At 37.5% G+C, this 21,490-nt stretch overlaps 1 protein-coding gene across 1 annotated transcript; it reads left to right on the forward strand.

The window, feature by feature from the left end:
* The first annotated feature begins 18,675 nt into the window (after window positions 1-18,675).
* Window positions 18,676-20,235, forward strand: LOC139190898 (uncharacterized). Its single transcript, XM_070811388.1, has 4 exons — window positions 18,676-18,885; window positions 19,294-19,572; window positions 19,666-19,901; window positions 20,034-20,235. Exons 1-4 carry the CDS (start codon window positions 18,676-18,678, stop codon window positions 20,233-20,235), a joined length of 927 nt encoding a protein of 308 aa, XP_070667489.1.
* Window positions 20,236-21,490: the final 1,255 nt, after the last annotated feature.

Consider the following 21,490-nt stretch of genomic DNA (forward strand, 5'->3'; position numbering starts at 1 on the left):
CTTGGAGTTCCTACAATCTAAGAATTGGCATGCACCGTAAGTAATCACACTTCTAAGAGGATGCATTATCTATCCTTAGATGTCCTCTATAATTATCAAAGGCATCATAAAAGACAAACGAGGAAAACAACTTGAAGGCCCATTCGATGGGTGAGCAACCTTGGTCCAAACAATGGTATCGCTCCAAGAGATAAGTACTTTTTTGATTATATACACGATTAAATGAATGTGCAGGATAGAAGACCTAAAACTGAGGATGATCTTTCCAAATCCTCGCATACCATTTGTTTGTACCATACTTATGGCCTTCTTATTTAGACCTCGTATAAATACTCGGGGGACTCAAATGTAATTATGTAATAAATAGAAGGGCAAATATGTAATAAGTGAGGAGCCCTTATTCTATAAAAGGACCCCTCACTCTTCTCATTAAGAGAGGCCAATTCTTAGGCCTGAGATCCCCAAACTCTCTCATATTTAGAGCTATCTTTTCCTCAGAAATACAATATCAGTGTGGACGTAGCCCAAACTTTGGGGTGAACCACGATACATCTTGTGTTATTTACTTTCTTGCAGATTCACGATCGGATTTACGTTGTACCAAGACCTCCAGTTTTGTGCATCAACATTTGGCGCCGTCTGTGGGAATCAACACGAAAAACTATGTTGGTTTTCTTTCATTTTTTCACCTCCACTGTGAATCTGCAAAATTTGTAAAAAAAACCCCAAAAACTCCAAAGTTCATTACTTCTCTCTATATCCAGCAAACCCCATTTGAAAAATACTGAGAAGTTCCAAAATTATATCACTTTTCTCTAAATTGTGTGAAACCCATTTCCCAAAATCTCATAATCCTTCCATAAATTGAGCAAAACCCACCACTCAAAATCCCAAGTATTTTCGCACCAAAAATGAAAGAGTATAGGACCTCTTTAGCTTCTTGGTTAGGCGTTTTGGCATTCTGCCATAGCCTCCTTCAAGCAGTGTTCCCACCGGAGCTCCGCTATGCCTTCGCCAAGCTCTTTAACAAGATCTTCCACTGGTTCTCCTCCTACTACTACTTCGAGCAACTCTACCTCAGCTTCACGGTCTCCATCACTGGCACCCGCCTTAGCCTCACCCACCTCTACCTCAACTCCACCCCAGAGTATTGGATCTCTCTCTCTTTCTCTCTCATCGTGAACTCCTCGCCCGAAATCTCTCTCTGAATTTCACCAATTAAGTTACCTTTCTTCTCTCTCGATCCCAAATCCCCCAAATCTATTTGACCCGACCCATGGTTGAATCCTCGCCACCTAAGCCCTAGACTTCCCGAATTGTTTCGACCCTCATCCAATCAAAGACCCGAGGCCTGATCTAAGGTTTTGTCCCCCCATTCGATTTTCGTGAATCTAGGGTTCGTGCTGTTGAATTCGACCCCGGATTTATGTTTCATCTCAAGGCGGACGATTGTGGGATCGATTGCTCGTGAATTGAAAACCGAGATGGAAGGTTATAGATTTGGGGAAAGGGAAGTCAAGATGGAGAAGGCGAAGAAGCGTTTGGAGCTAAACTCGGACGAGTCAGAGATCGTGTCGCGAGCTGCCATCCCAGCTTTCCAAATCGGAAAGTCGAGCTTCTACGATGCCTTTGCTCTGAGAGGTATCCGAGTTAAGCGAGTCGAACCCAGTGTCATCATCTGTTCTTTCAAGGTCCCTCCACTTGTGTTGTTGAAGCTCTCAAAGTTGAGCTCTTTACACGTTTCTGGAACAGAGGATCCCTAAAAAAGGTACAATGCTACAGTGCAATCCCACACAATGCAAGCTTCATTCCCAGTCCAAATCAAACCCCAACACTCTGCACATTGAATTCCGTCGAAGATGCTCTGCACATCGTCTTCACTTTTGGCTGGAGGATGGGCTAAACGTGGGTCTTGTAAGTGAAGGCGTGATTTTCACTGAAGCAGGGACTATACAAATCACCTCCTTCTTGTAAATCCTACTGCAATAGAGGGAATTATGCAGCCTACTGTAGGTCCTGATGGAAAGAGGAAAGAGCTGGAGAGTAACGTGCAATCCGCTGTTAAGTGGGCTTGCTGGATAAAGGAACAGAATAGAAAAAGAAAAAGATCATGATGTTGTTGAGAGTATGTTTCAAAAAAAAGAAAAAGAGAAAAGAAGAAAGCAAAAGCAAAGAAGAAAAGCAGAAAGCAAAAGCAGATAAAAAGAAGCTGACATAATTGCGGTGGTGATGGCATGCAAAAAAAAAGAATTATGGCGTGACCCATTGAGGAGAGGGTCGGATTTATTTTTGAATGATGTAAATTATTTTTCTTATCTTTTGGAGATATCTGTATAAACCCCATCAGAGGGTTAAAAAAAAAACGTCAAGCCCAAAATAAGGGGCTGGAGTGTTTATGTGCAGGGCGAAGGCCTAGAGGCCCAAAAGAGCCAGGTCCTCTATTATCACTAACCAGGTGATCAAAAGTACGTCCAGTACTACAAAAAATTATTCGGCACCCTGCCGCTATTATCACCAACCATGTGACCAAAAGTACGCCCAATACTACAAAATTATACATGAGCATTACTCATGTCAATCATACATAAACATTCATGAGCATCACTCATGTCAATCATACATAAAAATTCATGAACATCATTCATGTCAACATTCATGAGCATCACTCATGTCAACATTCATGAGCATCACTCATGTCAACATCCATGAGTATCACTCATGTCAATCAACATAAACATTCATGAGCATCACTCATGTCAATCTAGCTTCAAAAGCTTCATTTACAAAGCTCTAGCTTCAAAAGCTTCATTTACAAAGCTCTAGCTTTGAAAACTTCATTTACAGAGCTTTAGCTTCAAAAGTTTCATTTACAGAGCTCTAGCTTCAAAAGCTTCATTTACAGAGCTCTAGCTTCAAAAGCTTCATTTACAAAAGCTCCAGCTTCGAAAGCTTCATTTATAGAGTTCTAGCTTCAAAAGCTTCACTTGCAAAGCTTCACCTACAAAGCTTCAGTGCAGGGTATACAAATACCGCCTCCAAATAACCGCCACTTCGGCCCATACATGGATTCAATTTGAAGTCTCCAGCCAACAACCCCTATTGACTGAAGACTTGGGGGACTACATTATGTACCATATATTAGGCCTTAACTGGGCCTCATGAAAAAAACTTAGGGGACTTAGCCCATCACTTATATTGAGGAGCAAACCCTTATTTTATAAAAGGGACTCCCTCACCATCATTAGAGAGCATCGCCGCCTACTGAGCAACCGCTTCGCCACGAGCATCAACTCTAGCCCATCATTTATGTATTGAGGAGCGAGCCTTTATTCTATAAAAGGGACTCCCTCACCTTCAATGCCACAAGCCGAGCTAACCAAGGAAACATAAGCCACAAGCTGAGCAGCCTTGCAACATGTGCTACTTCTAGTTGAGCATCATTTCACTTTGAACATCGCCTTATATCAAGATGACATTTAGTTACTTCGGCCTACACATGGACTGAATTTCAAGTCTCTAGCAAAAAAACTCTCTTGACTGAAGACTTGGGGGACTACTATTTGTACCATAATTAGGGCCTCCGTATTTAGACCTCGTATAAATACTCGGGGGACTCAAATGTAATTATGTAATAAATGGAGGGGCAAATATGTAATAAGTGAGGAGCCCTTATTCTATAAAAGGACCCCTCACTTTCCTCATTAAGAGATGCCAATTCTTAGGCCTGAGATCCCCAAACTCTCTCATATTCAGAGCTCTCACCCCCTCAGAAATACAATATCAGTGTGGATGTAGCCCAAACCTTGGGGTGAACCACGATACATCTTGTGTTATTTACTTTCTTGCAGATTCATGGTCGGATTAACATTGTACCAAGACCTCCAGTTTTATGCATCAACACCATTGTTTGTTTTGTCTTACACCATTCATTACGGTGCATAGAATACCCTAAATTCAAGAATAATGAAGAACTTTGAAACTTCGCACCATTCATTGCTTAATCCCTAAAATTATGGTCTCACTATTGCCCTTAAATATGCTTTTGAGAATTTTCTTTACTTCGAAGATGGAGAGTTACCAAGGACCATAGTGAATCATCCTAGAATAACTTCTCGGTAATTTTCGTCGAAATGACTTTCGAACTTATTGTTGACTCGGAGCTTGCCAAGTCCAGCTAGTCTTGCTTGCTTGTCTTTTAATGGTTTGATCTTTCAAAGTTTCGAACCATATTGTAAAACCCTGGTCAGAGTTCCAGATGCATAGCTAAAACGCTGGATGCAAGGCGGATTGCGCGTATATATTCTTGAACGACTTTGATGCCTTAGGAATATTCTTCTAAGTATATTTTACTCAATTCATTAAGCCTTTTAGAGCAAAACATTTGAAACTTTTCATCCTTTGCTTCCTAATCGCGGAATGTAATTTAATCTGTCAATCTTTGCAAAGTAAACTAACTTCGAAGTATAGCGTACTAAGGCAAAACACGAGTAAGCTTGTGGGCCAAAGACATAGTTCATCAAAACCCTCCTCGGTGAAGTTGATTCGAAAAAAAATCACCCTTAACTTATTGTTTATAAAGATCCCCATCACGATATCCGGAGTACCACCATACTCTGGTACCAATTATTAAATATTAAACCCATGGAAAACCTTTTGCCCCATACTTATGGTAATGCATTGATTGAATTAAGGATGAGAAAGTGTCCAAACATACCTAGAATGGCCTCCAGATTTTAATGCCAGTCTGACATGTTTGAGATGTCTTGTTTGTTGATTCTGTTTGTTTTTTCAGCTTGCCTCTATTTTAGGTCAAGGAAGTTTAATAGTGCAACGTGTAACAAAGAATGAATTTCCTTCTCAGTTCGAATTACTAAACCATCCCTTGTGAATCTTAAATGAAAGTTTGTTAAGGACTTGGTCGTTTACATGTTGGTCAGAACCACTTTTTAAATCCTTTTGTCAGGCTCTATGTGTCACACCTGAGTGTTTTCCATCGGACTACACTTAGCTGGCTTGGCTAAGGCATTTCCATGTATCATAGATCTGTAGGAATAAAATTCCTCTTGAGGATTTCCTAGTTTGGATGCCTCATTCAGACTTGTTTAACACGTGGTGTTGCAGAATGTAGTTGGCGTAGTACGTTGGTCTACGGTAGAAGTAGTTGTACTCAGGGTCGGAGTTCAGAGCCACCTTCAGATGATTTATGGATTGCCCTTTCGACTATTCCCTCGAATGGCATAGAGCCCAGGTTTGAATGTTACAACCCATAATTATATAATCTTTTTTTAGGCTGGATAGTGCATTGAACTTCGAGGTCAGGGCACCATATGTGCTCATGCCCGTAACCTACCAATCGTAACCACGCTTATTATGGCTCGAGTATCTCAAGCTATTGACCACTTTGAATTTTTAGACTTGACTTTGTAAAACTGGAAAGATTGGCTTTGTAGAAAATTTTGAAACTTTGACACAACAATCTTGGGCGCCTTAGCTTTTGTCTCCAATTGGCCTTGTGCCAAAATTCATTTGGGAAGTCAGTTTTTTGTTGAAAATCATTCAAGTATGCATAATGAGTTTTAGGCACGATTACATTACCCCTAAAGCTTTTGTGAGAGCACTTGCCCCAATCGAAGTGTTGATAGACTTGAATTGAGTTGCCTGTAGACTTTAGATGAGGGATTTATGACTCAAACTTGCAATGAGGTGTTAGTTTGCACGGGCCAAACCTGCCTTCGCTCCCTTGCGTGGACATGCTTCTCTCTAAGTCATTTTTTGTAATTCTTTGTGTTGTAGCATGAACGCTATGTTGCGTTGTAGGGGTGACTTGCCCCTGATGTACTTCTCTTTGTGTTGAGATTATGCCATACTTGTCAGAAAGGTTGTATCATTGGAATAGTAGCTCAACTGGAATAGTGTTAAACTAAGTTAATCCAATGCCACAGGATCTGAAAGGAAGAAAGGTTGTACAATAAGCACATATCTCTTTCGAAATAATGATAACAAATAGTTAGGTCGAGCTCTCTGTTTTATGGTAAAGCGATTTAAACTTTTTAAAGTAATAAGATATGAGAGAAAAATAAATAAAGGTATTAGAAACCCTTTTTTTTTTGTTCCTTTACAAAAATCTGAGCCTTGCGTTAAAACTCTTCTTCACATTATATGGAGTTGGGGTTCGTGATTCTTCAATCCATCATGAAGTAATTGTGACCGTTGTCATTGTTTTTGTTGTCACTCATGAATATGACTTTTACCATCAAATCAACTCCAATTTGGTCTAAAAAGGTAATTTTTTTTAATATTGACCTTTAAAATACCCTAAACGCCCAGAAACATCAATTTGGAAAAGCTATGTGCTGGCCTTTTTTTCTTGGCCACGATCAAACGACTTGCTATTAAATTTTGGAATTTTGACACAATCTTGAAAGACTCACAAATCCACTCTAATTAAAATTGCTCCAAAATTCCTTTGTTTGATCACTTTTTGTCCAAAGTAGATTCATATGTCGATAAAGTGATTTGGACGGGGGATTATGAATTCACTCTTAATGAAAGCACCAATTGTTGGAACAAAATTCGTGCACATCCGCGAACGGAGGTGAAATTTAGTCAGACTAGCCCATGATCTTAGATGAAGGGGGAATGGGGTTGATTGAGGGGTGTGGTTGAATCTGGGAAATGCTGTCTACATATCTCCGGGAAGGAGAATCAAACCACATGTGTAGTTCTGTGAAAGAATAACGTGAACTATCCTTAACGAATAGCTTATAGCGGGGCGTTAAGAGATAAGTTCTTCATGGACGTGTTTACGCGTAGACAGCGACGTAAGGGCCTTTGTTAGGAGGTATGAGAATGTATGTGTAGTAGAGAATATAAGACTTCGAGAGAGAAGTCGAAGAGAGAAAGATGTAGTGTTTATAGGTTTGAGAGAGATATAAGTTGATGTCTATGGTAGTCTTGTAGAGAATAAAGTGATCATCCTAGAGAGAGATAGATTTGAGAAAGAGAGATCTAAGTCCCCATGATAAATACCCAGGCTCGTGTATTTATAGGGATATTGAGAGTTCTTGTAGGAAAAATAATCTTTATCAAATCGGGAGACTATCTAGGAGAAAATCTAGGATAAGATATCTAATCTTCCTAGAATCATGATTGTATTGCCTAATCCTTAAGATATCCTAATTTGACTTTAACTAGGGTTTCCTTTACTTGGGAGACAAGCAATATATTTAATAAGTCTAAACTAATCCTAACATGCTATGCTTCATGGGTTTTGGGCATTCTGATTATTTTCTCCATGTGTTATTGGGCCTAGAAATCATGGTCCCACAATTTCCAAAGGTAGGGGTTTTCTAGAAAGCTTTGCGAGCATGTTTCATTCATAGTATCTTGGCCTGCTGGTGTGAATTCAGCCATAAAGGCCGTTAGTGTTTGATATTTGATTAATGTCTTAGGCTGGTAAACTATTTCATGTTGTCCTAGTTTGGCAACCCATATGGTAACTCTAGGCAAGGCGTTGAGGCTAAGCAAGATGGATTGCATTGGCTACTTAGTTATACAAACTACTCTAAACGATTGGAAATATGATTTGAGTTTTCTGGCTGCCATTACCAATGCCAAAATGAGTTGTTCAATTTTTTGATATCTCGTTCTAGTTCAAGAAAAGTTTTTGATATATAGTATACCAGTTTTTTCTCATTTTGATTTTTCTTAGATCAGTGTTGCACTCATCGCATAGTTAGATACAGCCAGATATAAGTACAAATCTTCTTCATTGATTGGTTTGGACAATAACAGGGGTTTAGAGAGGTATTCTTTAAGCTTCATGAAAGCTTCTTTGCACTCGTTGGTCCAGAGTAAACCCTTGTTCTTCTCTATCGCCGTGAAGAATGGCTTGCGTTTGTTAGTGAATCGTAGAAGAAACCTATTAAGGGTTGACTTTCGTCCTGGTAGGCTTTGTATTTCCTTCATAGTTCTAGGCGACTTCATCTTTATGCTGGCCTTGATCTGATATGGGTTAACCTCAATTTTGCGTTTGGTGACCATGTACCAAAAATTTGCATGACACTACTTTGAAAGTACACTTTTCCAGGTTCAGCTTCATCTTATACTTCTAGAGTAGATCAAATGACTCTTGGAGGTGTATTATGTGGTTATTCTTCTCCTTGCTCTTGACAACCTTGTCGTCCATGTAGACTTGCCTTGTGCCTTTCATTTTCTCTTTAAAGATTCGGTTGATGAATCATTAGTATGTTGCCATTACGTTTTTAATTCAGAAGGGCATAACCTTGTAGTAGTACGTACCTCAATCGATAACAAATGATGCTGCTTTCATGTTTGACCTATACATTTTTATCTAGTTATACCCGGAGTAAGCGCTCATAAAGCTTAGCAACTTGTGTCCTGCTGTTGAGTCCACCAATAGGTCAATTTGTGGGAGTGGGTGCATATCATTTAGGAAAGCTTTGTTCAAGTTTGTGAAATCCAGACATACCCTTCATTTTATGTTCTTCTTTTGCACCAGTATTATGTTTGCTAGCCAGTTCGGGTGGTACACCTCAACGATGAACTCGACATTTTTTAGTTTACCGATCTTTACTTCTATGACCTTACTTCATTTTGTTCAGTGGTTTTGTTTGCGCTGGATAACTGGTTTGGCAATTGTGTCTAGGTAGAGATGCTGTCAAATCCCAAAAAGATTGATTTCGATCATGTCTTCAGCTGACCATGTGAATACGTCTTTGTTAACCCATAAGAAGATTGTGAACAACTTTTTTTCCTGATAAGTTATTTTGTAACTGATCCTGGATTTTCATTATGGTTTGTTGGGGTCGAGGCTAATATACATGGCATTTTCTTCTGCTGTTATCTCTGGCGTACTATTATTTTAACTCCAATCATGTTCATGCTTTTGACAGAAATCAACGTGCAGTAGATTGGTCTTCCTTTATTTATTTCACTTCGCCAAAAGTTGGATAACGGAGCAGCGGATGGTAGCTGGACAAAACAATCTTCATTTTATGTAACTAGTTTTCAGCTGAGGTCGGCGTTGTGTGGAGTCGGGTAATTCATTACATGGAATTACCAAGTGATTATAGGGCTCTGCTTGGACTTTTAGTTTTACTATTCCTAAATATTGGATTGGCACCCTATTGAAAGTGTGGAGGTTCGTCTTTCCCCCGTTGATGTCAAGAAGTCCCATCTTTTCAGCGGCATCCTTGAAGATGACATTTACTCTCGAGCCGTTATTGATTAGGACGCAGATCAGTAAGGCATTGGAGATTTGTACTTTGACGATGAGGGCATCATCGTGAGGCGAGTGGATATCCTCACGATCCTGGTCAGAGAACATCAAAACATTGGAATTGATGGCTAGTGGTTTCTTGACAGAGGCTACCATTCTTGGTTTCTTGCAAGTTGCCGTTCTTTCGTTTTGTACGTTCCCCAGATATTCTTGCTTGCCATATATGCAGTTTATCCCAGAAAACGCTTTTTCCCTTAAGCATTGGACATGGTGGAGACCTTGAAGCCTTATGGATTTCTTGCAGTTCTTTTCAAGAGTAAGGTGTTGAGGTGAATCTCCAGAGGTCAGATAGATCACTTCTGTCATTTGGGTTGTAGATTCTTTGAAGCGAAGTTTCTTTCCAACTCATTCATGCGCACTTTTATGTTGGCGAGTTGGGTTCTCTAACCAGCGAGGTTTGCTGGACGCTTTCCAGATATAACAGAATTCTATGACGTCTTCCCATATCTCGTCTATGACGGTGATCTTGTTGTATTTTTGGTTGATATTGTCTTGAAGGGCGACAAAGCTGCCGTTGTTAACCGAGCTTTCACACATGTCAGTTGGTAAAGTGATATGGTCGAGAAGAATTAGAGTTCACTCTCAATGAAAGCACCAATTGTTGGAACCAAATTCTTGCACTGTTGTAAATGGTGGTTGTAATGGTGGTTGTACACAAACTTGAGCAACATGCAAAACAGTAAAGAGCATTCCCAAAACCGATGAAGATTTGCCTATCAAAGCTCTTCAATGGTCAAGTTAGCGAATAGTTTGACTCAAATAGTAGGCAAGAGAATAAAAGTGTTTAGATTGTGTTACCATAGATAAACCCTAAATGAGCGTATTGTGGAGAGAGACATTTTAAAGATAGAATCATTGTTCTAAGCCGGGAGAATCCTAGAGGATATCTAGAAGTAGATATTGCACCCTTTTAGGAGTTGTTATTACTTGCGGCGCACGTAAATTCTTAGATTACAGCAACTCCAAGATTTATAAGGATTTGTATAAGATGACGTGTCTTGCGAAACAAGCATGGTCATCCAGCGGAACCCTAGGACTCCTCTTATTGCCCCGAGATAGGGTGATGTTGGCACCGCTACTCTGTCTGATCTAGCTTTGCCCAGAGCTAGTGAGTTCATGACCAGACTTCTGAGGTAACTATGTTCGGATCAACATTAGTCCGACCCTGGAAAATCATGATCCCATACTCAGCTACCTGCGCCATCTTTGTAGCCAATCTTAGAAATCCCACATAGAAGACATGAAGAAAAATATTCAGGAAGTCGCCTAAAGAAAATGAAATTAAAAAAAAGATTATGAAGAGGATCGCAGAACCCAACACCCATGCACCAAGCCCCACGACACAACCTTTGCCCTCTCGGCGCAACTAGACAATAGAGGAACCTAGCCCATGTTGGCTTATCCTTTATTCTCTCTCCATCTAGCAGGTAGAAGGCTTGCAGGCCCATCATTCTAGCAGCACAAGAGGCCCACGACCTCATTCTTTATCTCACTCGTTAGCCTGGCCACGCCAGGTCCAAAACCCCAAAGGCCTTGAGCTATGTGACTAGCCTAGCACGTGCCCCAGCGGGCCGTTCTCCTTAGTTCGTGCTGAGCCAAGCTTCTAGCCCCAGCCAGCCAACCACACTGTGCCACCATGCAGCAGCTCCTCTGAGTTGCCCTACATGCACAACAGTGCTGTGGCTTTCCTTGGTCCACATTAGCCACTTTGTCGAGCCTCGAGGCTCCAAAAAAATAAAGAAGAAAGAAAATTAAAATTTTCTTACCTTGGTGTGACACAGAGAAGAAAAACAACGACGACGATCAACTCTTCGCAAAGGCAAGCAAAAAAGAAAACTAGGGGAAAGGTTTACAATATCCTTTAACCTTTTTTCTCTTTCTTGTCGGCTTGTTCTCCAAATTTATTTAGCCCTCTGCTTAAGACAAGCTTAAATAAGTTTTGGTGGCAATTGTTTTCCCTTTCCTAAGAAGACTCTATTTCCAAGTCAAAGTGGATCCAAATCAAATTGGAAAACAACTCTATGCACACCTAAGTAGCTTGCAATTTCTACATCTGCTGCCTTTTTCTACTTACAGCCTAACAAGTGTAAGGGCATTTGTGGAGCATAAAATAATTCAAAAAAATCCCGAAGTTGACACGTGGATTTTTTCTCAAGAAATACAAGATTGCCCTTATTAAATGGGTAGGGCTCTCAAATACTCCTACTAGCAGCTCAGCAGGTTCGAGCAGCTGACTAAGACTGGTCAAGGCTCCCCTGCTCATGGCATGGGAAAAATCAAAGGCATTAAAGATAAGATTAATTACTAAATCCTATCTTTAATACATTCTCAATTGAAGATCAACTTCATCAAGTAAGGAATCCTTATCACAATCAATCAATCATGAATCCTAATTAATATCATGTGTAGGGCAAAACCCTAACCCTATGGTCGGCCACCTCTTATAAATGCCTCCATCTTTACTAAATTTTGGTAAGCTTTTTACTATGAATAGAAGCCCTAAACACTCACTATTTTCAGATAAACTAATTTAGGCATTGGAGAACATTGGCCAAACCCTCTCCCCTGCACCTTTTGGGCGTGTGAGGCTTTGGTCTTTGATCAAAGGTGTTGATTGTTTTGTAGGTACAAATTCGTCAAGACTAAAGATATCGATTTTTTACTACCACATGAGACACATGAAATAAGATAGTAAACATGCAGCCCTAATGTGGAGGCTTTTTGTTTTTTGTTATTTTTTCCCTAAAGTTATAAATTTTAAATGTGTGGAGTTACTTTAACTCCTTTTAGTTCAATTATAATTTTTGAAATTGTTGAGGGACAATTTATGATATTTTAAATGTTTCACCATTTTATAATGCCCAAATACATGGCATATATTAAACGCGCAAGGTATATATAAATGTGTCGACTACATTAGTACGAATTGTCTTGCTAATTTTGTTTACACTAGTTTTCTTTACGTATGTACACCATATATTTAAATGTAGACTACATTTGTGTTCTTAGCTCGACTAGTTCTTTACTTCCCCATGATATATGGTTTGAATTTGCCCCCTTCTTTTTTTTTTTTAAGTGAATACAAGTTAACAAAAAAAAAAAAAATTGTTAACGTTTGAACCCAAAACCTCTTTGAAAAAAGGAAAGATCAAACCACTGTACTACGTCCCTTTTTGAGATACCTTTTTGTATCACAAAAAATAGAAAAAGAAAATATAGCAGCCATAAATAGATGGCTTTCATTTATGTTTTGCACAAAGTTCTCAAAATCTTCAGGCGGACCCCTGTATGGAGTTTATGACTTATTCTCAAATTGTTGTCTCGAGATGAAAACAACCTTTATGTCAAGAATTTAAGTTGACGTTAGTTAACACTAGTATTAGTGCCTGCGCATTGCTGTGGATTTTAAAAGCGTATAAAACATGTAAAAGTTTTATACATATGTACAACCATATTAGGTGTTTAATGGTGGGGTTTACATTCCTATTTACAATTGGATTTTCACATATACAATAATCAATACCTGAAATCTTTGTCGATCATTGCCCGACAGCCTTTTTGTTTTGTTTTCATCTTTGTTATAATTTGAAAAAAAAAAATAGAAGTTGTTCATGTAAACGAATAACAATTTTCATGAAGGAATGTGATTTTTCTAATTGCTAGAATAATTGAGTAACTGAATAATTTCTGCAGTTTTCAAATAAGATACGTTTTAAAAAAAATTGTAAGGTACCTATTATTGTCGATCAACAATCTTGTACAATAGTAATGCCGGATGACAGTGTTCTAGTCATAAAAATTTGTCCTAAGCCAGCACGAACTGTCATAACCTGGAACAATTACTATTGACAAAAACCTGTCCACATTGGAGATAAAACTTCAATGACATTCATAGGACAAAACTTGTCATTCTTCTTGTAGCATTATTGCAAAAGACGAAAAAGAAAAGCATCGAGTCACTTTCCTTCCAAATAGAATTTACTTACCATAGGAGAGGTTGATGTAGCTTTCACTTAGATCCGAAGCACATGCTGAAGCTCCCAATCATTGAAGGTGATGGTATACCTTTGATTGACTCGTCTCACATGAACATATCGGAAAACATTGGCCATCTCCAACCGAAGGGTCCAGAGGGTACTTTTTTTTTTTTATAATTTTCTTACTGCTGTCGGTTGTAACCGACAACATTAATAAAGGTTTTATTAATACTGTCGGTTATAACCGACAGTAATAAGGATTCAAAGGAAAATATAACCGACACTAATAGTTTGAATTTTTTTAATACAACGGCTAGTAGTTGTTGTATTCATTTTTTTTATATGAATTTATTTTTTTCCTTTTTTATCCTTTTCATATGAATCAAATTTTGTTTCATATTTTTTCCTATAACTTCTATTTCACAAAATTTGTTTCATATTTTTTTTTTAAATTCCATTTTTTCCTATAACTTATATTTCACAAAATTTGATTAATATTTTTTTTCATATAACTTCTATTTTACAAAATTTGTTTCATATTTTTTTAAATTCCATTTTTTTCCTATAACTTCTATTTCACAAAATTTGTTTCATTTTTTTTCCTATAACTTATATTTCACAAAATTTGATTAATATTTTTTTTCATATAACTTCTATTTTACAAAATTTGTTTCATATTTTTTTTAATTCTATTTTTTTCCTATAACTTCCTAGGCCATTATACAACATTAAATTAAACTAAGTAACATGAAACAACATGAAACAATATGAAACAACATTAAATAACATTAACCAACATAAAAATTATACAACATAAAAAAAAACATTTAACAACATGAAACTTAAACAACATTTTTAAAAACATAAAACGTAAACGCCTACTCGTCACTTAGCCGTTGGATTTGAATTTAAGTTGTAGTTTTAAAATAATAAATTATGTTTGGCCCTATGGCCCTCGGTTGGAGATGGTTTTTTGTGACAAGGCTAAAATGAGCCCTCTGGCCCTCGGTTGGAGACGGAGGCAAATATGGCCCTGTACTGTTCATTAAAATATTAATATCTTGGAGAATCTTGGAGGGCCAGAGGGCTCAAACGAGCCCTCTAGCCAGCCATCGGTTGGAGATGGCCTTAGGCCATCTCTAACCGAAGGATCCAGAGGGCCAGAGGGCCGAAAATAGCCCTAAAACCATCTCCAACCGAGGTCTAGGCCAGAGGGCTCGAGAATCTGGGAGGGCCCCACAGAATTTCAAAGGGCCAAAGGGCTGGCTATTTTTTTTTTTATAGTTTTGTTATTCCTGTCGGCTATAACCGACAGGAATACATGCTATTATTTAATATACTAAATAATGGTGTATTCCTGTCGGTTATAACCGACACGAGTTTTTAAAAAAAAAAATTCAAACGGCTACTAGCCGTTGCATTTGATTTGATTTTTTTTTACATTATTATTTTTTTTATTTACAAAAATTTTCATATAACTTCTATTTCACAAAATTTGGTTCATATTTTTTTTAAATTCTATTTTTTTCCTATAACTTCTATTTCACAAAATTTGTTTCATATTTTTTTTAAATTCCATTTTTTCCCTATAACTTCCATTTCACAAAATTTGTTTCATATTTTATTTTCCTATAACTTCTATTTCACAAAATTTATTTCATATTTTTTTTAAATTCCATTTTTTCCCTATAACTTCTATTTCACAACTTCTATTTCACAAAATTTATTTCATATTGTTTTTTAAATTCCATTTTTTTCCTATAACTTCTATTTCACAAAATTTGTTTCATATTTTTTTTTAAATTCCATTTTGTTTCCTATAACTTCTATTTGACAAAATTTGTTTCATATTTTTTTTAAATTCTATTTTTTTTCCTATAACTTCCTAAGCCATTATACAACATTAAATTAAATTAAGTAACATGAAACAACATTAAACAATATGAAACAACATTAAATAACATTAACCAACATAAAAATTATGCAACATGAAACTTACACAACATTTTAGTTGCAGTTTTTAAATAATAAATTATGTTTGGCCCTATGGCCCTTTGACCCTCGATTGGAGACAGTTTTTTGTGACAGGGCTAAAACGATCCATCTGGTCCTTTGGCCCTCGGTTGGAGACGGAGGCAAATATGACCCTGTACTGTTAATTAAAATATTAATATCTTGGGGAATCCTGGAGGGCCAGAGGGCTAAAACGAGCCATCTGGCTAGCCCTCGGTTAGAGATGGCCTTACTGAGCCAAAAACTAAGAGGGGCTTGTTAGAGAGTTGGGCAATATATGCAGAGACTGACAATAGTTTCAAGTGATCAACTATGTAGTATAATTGGATAAGCTGCAAAAGACTGAGGTTGTTTCTAGCAAGTCTTGATTTGCCTTTGGAGGATAAAGGAAGATTTGGACGGATGAGCATACCAAGAATGTAAGAGACTGGAAGGAGGAGTTTGATTTCGTAGTGGAAAACAGTAGAAAGCAATAAAAAAAAGGGAGTTTTAACGAAAAGTCCACGGTATTGTTCATTTTAACGAAGAACCACATTTTTACACTAAAAAGTCAAACCTGGTACTATTCACTTTACTTTTTATTTTGTCCTTATCATTAAAACTCAAAGTTTTCAAGCCATTTTTATTAGTTTTCCTTAAAAAAAAATCTTTATAAATTTAGTTGAATTTCCAATACAATACATAAAGCAACTACAGGAAGAGAATCGAAAAAAAAAAAAAAACTCTAAATCGTAAATTTTTTAGTGCATGCAAAAACCGTACATCATAAACTTTCTCAAAGATGTACTAAGAATGAAAGTACTACAAAAATAAACTTACGTAGAAATTATACACTAAATTTTATCAAAGATATAGTGTCTGGTTTCAATACAACTCAGACGACAATCCATTGAAAAAAATATGGAATAAGTGTAATTAAAATTTACCTCAACAACGCCATTAAGAAAATTGGCATCTTGGAGACTTTTTGGTTCAACCTGAATGGAACACCGATAGAATTTCAAATTGAAACGGTTGGCATTTTAAAAAATCTGAAATTGAATCATTACAAAATGAATTTAGTGGAATCATTATGGAACCTCCTGCTTTTTCTGATTAATCAAAGATTCTTTCCTTTTTTTTTTTTGAAAATGCCTTTTTCTGCACTTTCAGACCAAATACATTTACAAATTATTTAATGATAAGCTCATATTTATATATATTTTACATCAAATTCATTTGTCTTTTCTTAGTTAGTTCCTTATATTTTTAAGCTATTTACATTGCTTTTGTGTTTTGTGGGATTTGTCAAGCCAAGAAAAGAAAAATAGCACAAGTAGGATTTTTAGTAACAAATTCGTCAAAACTGCCTGTGCAGATCAGCTGACTTTGGAAGTAAGTTGTGAACAGATCAAAATGAATTAGAGAATGAACCTTATATTCTTGGAAAGCTATGGATGTCTATTTTCTGGAGCATTTCGCGGATTGTTAATATCATTTTTGTAGAAGAAGTTATGGCCGTTTTAACACTGAAAGGTTCACAAGAGACTGGGCAGTTTGTAACTGCAATGAAAGCAATAAACCCAATAAAACTGATGTAGCCAAGAACAAGCCAGCTAATACCTATTCAAATATAAGACGAAATGAAAATAAAGATGAGGATTAAGTGGAGGATTAAATGACATAAAGGTTATGGCAGGTGAAATACTAAGAGGCTAGCAAGGAGTTAAAATTGTTTTCCATTTCCTCTCTTTTATGACAATAAAGTGGCTATTAAGTTTGGTGAGTGATGAAAAAAAAAAACGTGGGGCAGCAAGCATAACAACAGAGGCTGCAGGTTGTAGCAGAAAAAAAAAAGATATATAGAAAGGGGAAGGAGGCTGCAGGTTGGAGTGTAAAAAAAGAAGAAAAAGGGGAGAAAAACATAGAAAAGAAAGAGGACAAGGCAGCTGCGTTGGGGAAGGAAGGAAATGAAGGAGGAAATCTTGGCATTCTCTTATTTTAGTTTTATCTTCTCAAACTCATGTTTTTCTTTTGGTTTAATTTGAGAACTATGTGTAACTAAATTTTTAGAAGTTAGGGGCTGTTTTGAAGCCCTGAATATGATTGCAAGTTTGTTATGACATTTCGTTTGAATTACTTTTATGAATGGATGAAAATTGGTTCACTACTTGTCTCATTGATGAATTCTTCATTTGTTTTCTATGGATGCATACTTAGTAAGCATATCTAGGATTCTAATGCTATGAATATGTGTGTGCCTGCCCTTGTCGAATGAGGACCTACATATGTTCTAGAGTAGTACTTGTTAATTGCGATTAACATGTGAACCAATTTCTAGGATAAGTAAGACAACACCAGTACTTACGATGCCTTGTGATGACTCAAACTATTTTCTTTCTTAATGATTTCTACTTGTTAAACCTATGAACACGCCATTCTAGATTGCATGCTAGGGACTAAGTTGAGTTGAAAATGCCATCCTCTTAACATACTACGTAAGAAAGTGTAATAGGTTGAGTTCTAACATTGAGCCAACTTGAACATCTTCATCCGGAAATAAAAGGAATTTGAATGAAACATAACATGTTTTGCATGATTATTTGGTGGTGGATAGCAATACCCCTAACTCGTTTTTTTTAATTTGTGAACTATTTAAAATCTGTTTCTATCATGTTTTTGTTTGATTTAATTTAAATAGCAAATCAACTCCAAAAATCCCAAATATTTGTGTGAGTGTAGCTCTGTGTGTCTAGTATCTGCATATAAAATTTTGTAGCCTTTAGATAAGTATAAGTCGGTCTAATAATAATTATGTTTTGGTGGCTGGTCAGTAGGGACAGCAACCCAGTTTTTGTGACATTTTAAGTAGTTAGATAAAACAATCTTCTGCGGGAAAGACCCTTATTTTCATATGCTACAATTGACAAATCTTAGTGTTAATAAGGAAAATCAATAGGACATTTGTGTGCTACTTTGTGGTGTGCTTTTAATCTTATCAAAGTTTTGGCGCCGTGTCGCCAGGGATTGTTATTTTTAATTACTTATTTTTTTGTTGTTTTCTTTTCTTGTCTCATTAGTGTTTTTGTTTTTGTTTTTGTTTTTATTTTAGGTACTCTTCGTAGTATATGCATACTCGAAGGTCCAAGAGCATTGATCTAGCTTCGTACACTCCTGAGCTTGAACGAACACTTCGAAAGCTTTAGAGAAAAATCAAGCAGAAACGTGCATCGGTGTCCTTACCACCATCTTCTCCACTACATTTGAGTTCGAAAGAGGAGGAAGAACCACAAGAAGGCATGGCTGATAACCGTACTTTGAGGGAGTTGGCAACACCGAATACGGATCAACAACCATTGTGCATCCTATCCAAATGCAGACGGACGATTTGAGCTCAAGTCCGGCATGATTCACTACTTGCCTAAGTTCCATGGCTTCTCAACAGAGGATGCCAACAAGCATTTCATGGAGTTTCACGTGGTATGCTCGGGAATGAGACTAGCAAATGTGGATGAGGAGCAAGTCAAGTTGAGGGCATACCCATTTACATTAGAAGCCAAGGCAAAGGAGTGGCTTTACAATTTACCTCCGGGATCAATGAACACATGGAACCAGGTGAAGCAAGCATTCTTAGAGCAATAGTTTTCGGCCACAAAAGCTGCAAGTATAAGGAAGGATATATGTGCAATCCGACAACAACATGGAGAACCCTTTGGAGATTACTATGAGCGATTTACACATTTGGTTGCATCTTGTCCTAATCATCAAATTTCAGAGCATCTTTTAATGCAATATTTTTATGAAGGATTGTGTGGTACTGATCGTGTAATACTTGATGCAGCAAGTGGAGGAGCATTCATGGACAAGACACCAACTAATGCTAAGGCATTGCTAAAGAACATTGCTGGCAACACATGACAATTTGGAAGGAGAGATGAGCTACCTCTTAAGAAAGTTAACGAGGTAAGTGCTAACTCTAGTATTGAATTACAATTAGCTAACTTGACTAATCTTGTGCAACAGGTTATGGTGGCTCCAAAACAGGTGTGCGGTGTATGTTCAATGATGGGACATGCCACAGACATGTGCCCTTCGTTGATGGATCAAGGTGGTCTTGAGCAAGCTAATGCGTTAGGAGGATTTCAAAGACAACAAAGGCAAAAGTATGATCCATATTCCAACAACTATAACGCAGGGTGGCGTGATCATCCACACTTAAAGTGGAACAATCAAGACAACAAACAACAATCTGTTCCCAACAACTATAACTGTCCGCTTGGCTTCTTTCAAGCAAGACCGCAGGCACCATTTAAGCCTCAACAACAACAAGCTCCAAGTAAGTCTCTTGAGGATTTAATTGCTTCTTTAGCTAACTCTACTCAATCTCATTAACAGAAAACAGACAAAGCAATTGAAAACCTTGAGCGCCAAATGAGTAAGTTAGCAAGTTTGATGGGGCAACAACACCAACCAAGAAGGTTGCCTAGCCAAACCGTGGTGAATCCAAATGCGGAGCAAATGCATGTTGTGACTTTAAGGAGTGGGAAAGAAGTTTTTGAGCAGCCGAAGATGCAAAAGAGGACTAGACAAGACACAAATGAGCAAGGGGAGCTACAAACCAAGAATCTTGAGCAAGATTAGGCTTCAACAGAAACTGAAAAGTCTCTTAAAGCTACAAAATTGAACACAAAAGATTCTTATAAGGTAAGTAAAGAAGTTCAAAATTCATTTAACTCATGTGTCCCTGTTCCTTTTCCTCATAGGTTTATGAAGTCTAAGAAAGAGCAAATTGATAAGGAAATCTTGGATACTTTCCGGAAAGTCCAAGTGAACTTACCTCTTTTAGATGCCATAAAACAAGTGCCCAAGTATGCAAAGTTCCTTAAAGAGCTTTGTACGAACAAGAGGAGATTCAATGATCAAGAAACTGTGGCATTGAGCGAGGAAGTATCAGCTGTTTTGTAGAGAAAGCTGCCACCGAAGTTGAATGATGCCGGTAGCTTTACCATTCCATGTGTAATTGGAGGCAAAGAGTTTGGGAGAGCATTGTGTGATTTGGGGGCATCCATCAATCTGATGCTATATTCAGTGTATAAGTCATTGAACCTTGGAGACTTGAAGGAAACAAAGGTAGTAATCCAGTTGGCAGATCGTTCAAATAGATATCCCAAAGGCCTATTGGAGGATGTACTTGTGCAAGTGAATGAGCTCATTTTTCCCGCTGACTTTTTTGTTCTTGAGATGGAACATGACCCTATGCCTACTGCATTTCCTCTTATATTGGGAAGACCATTCCTTAGAACGGTGCGTACGAAGATTGATGTCTACGATGGTACCTTAACCATGGAAATTAATGGAGAAAGCGTCAAGTTCAAAATCTTCAATGCTATGAGGTACCTTAGTGAATTAGAATCTTGTTTGTCTATTGACGCGTTTGACTATTTTGTGCAGGATTATTTTAATGAAGGTGTGGGACAAGATAATTTAGAGAAGGCATTAGTGCATAGCATTACACATGGAAATCTTAATTATTCTAAGAACATTGAAGAATAATTAATCCAGACAGTGGCAGCCCTTGAGTCTCTTTCACCAATTCATGGTAAGTGTTCTTCCTATTTTATTTCTCTTCCTACTTCTAACGAAAAAACTCTTCATTCTATGATTCAGGCACCTAAATTGGAGCTTAAACCGATTCTTGAACATCTGAAGTATGCATTTTTGGGAGAGGATGAAACGTTACCAGTTATCATATCATCACAACTCACAGCAGAAGAGGGGGATAAACTGATCCGGGTATTGAAGGATCACAAAACTGCCATAGCTTGGAGCATTGTAGATATCAAAGGTATAAATCCAGCTACATGTATGCATAGGATTCTGCTGGAGGAAGGTGCAAAAAAAAAACAAGGGAAGCTCAACACCGTTTGAACCCACTCATGATGGAGGTCGTTAAGAAAGAGGTTATCAAACTTCTTGATGTTGGCATCATATATCCTATCTCGGACAGCAAGTGGGTGAGCCTTGTTCAAGTAGTTTCAAAGCGATCCAGAGTCACAGTTGTTAAGAATGAAGCTAGTGAGCTAGTGCCTACATGTGTGCAAAATAGTTGGAGAGTTTGTATAGATTATCGGAAGATAAATAACACCACACGCAAGGATCACTTTCCAATCCCATTCATAGATCACATGTTAGAAAGGTTAGCTAGTCATTCTCATTATTG

Source organism: Malus domestica, chromosome 13, assembly GCF_042453785.1.
Source record: "Malus domestica chromosome 13, GDT2T_hap1".
In the NCBI taxonomy this organism is placed as follows: Eukaryota; Viridiplantae; Streptophyta; class Magnoliopsida; order Rosales; family Rosaceae; genus Malus; species Malus domestica.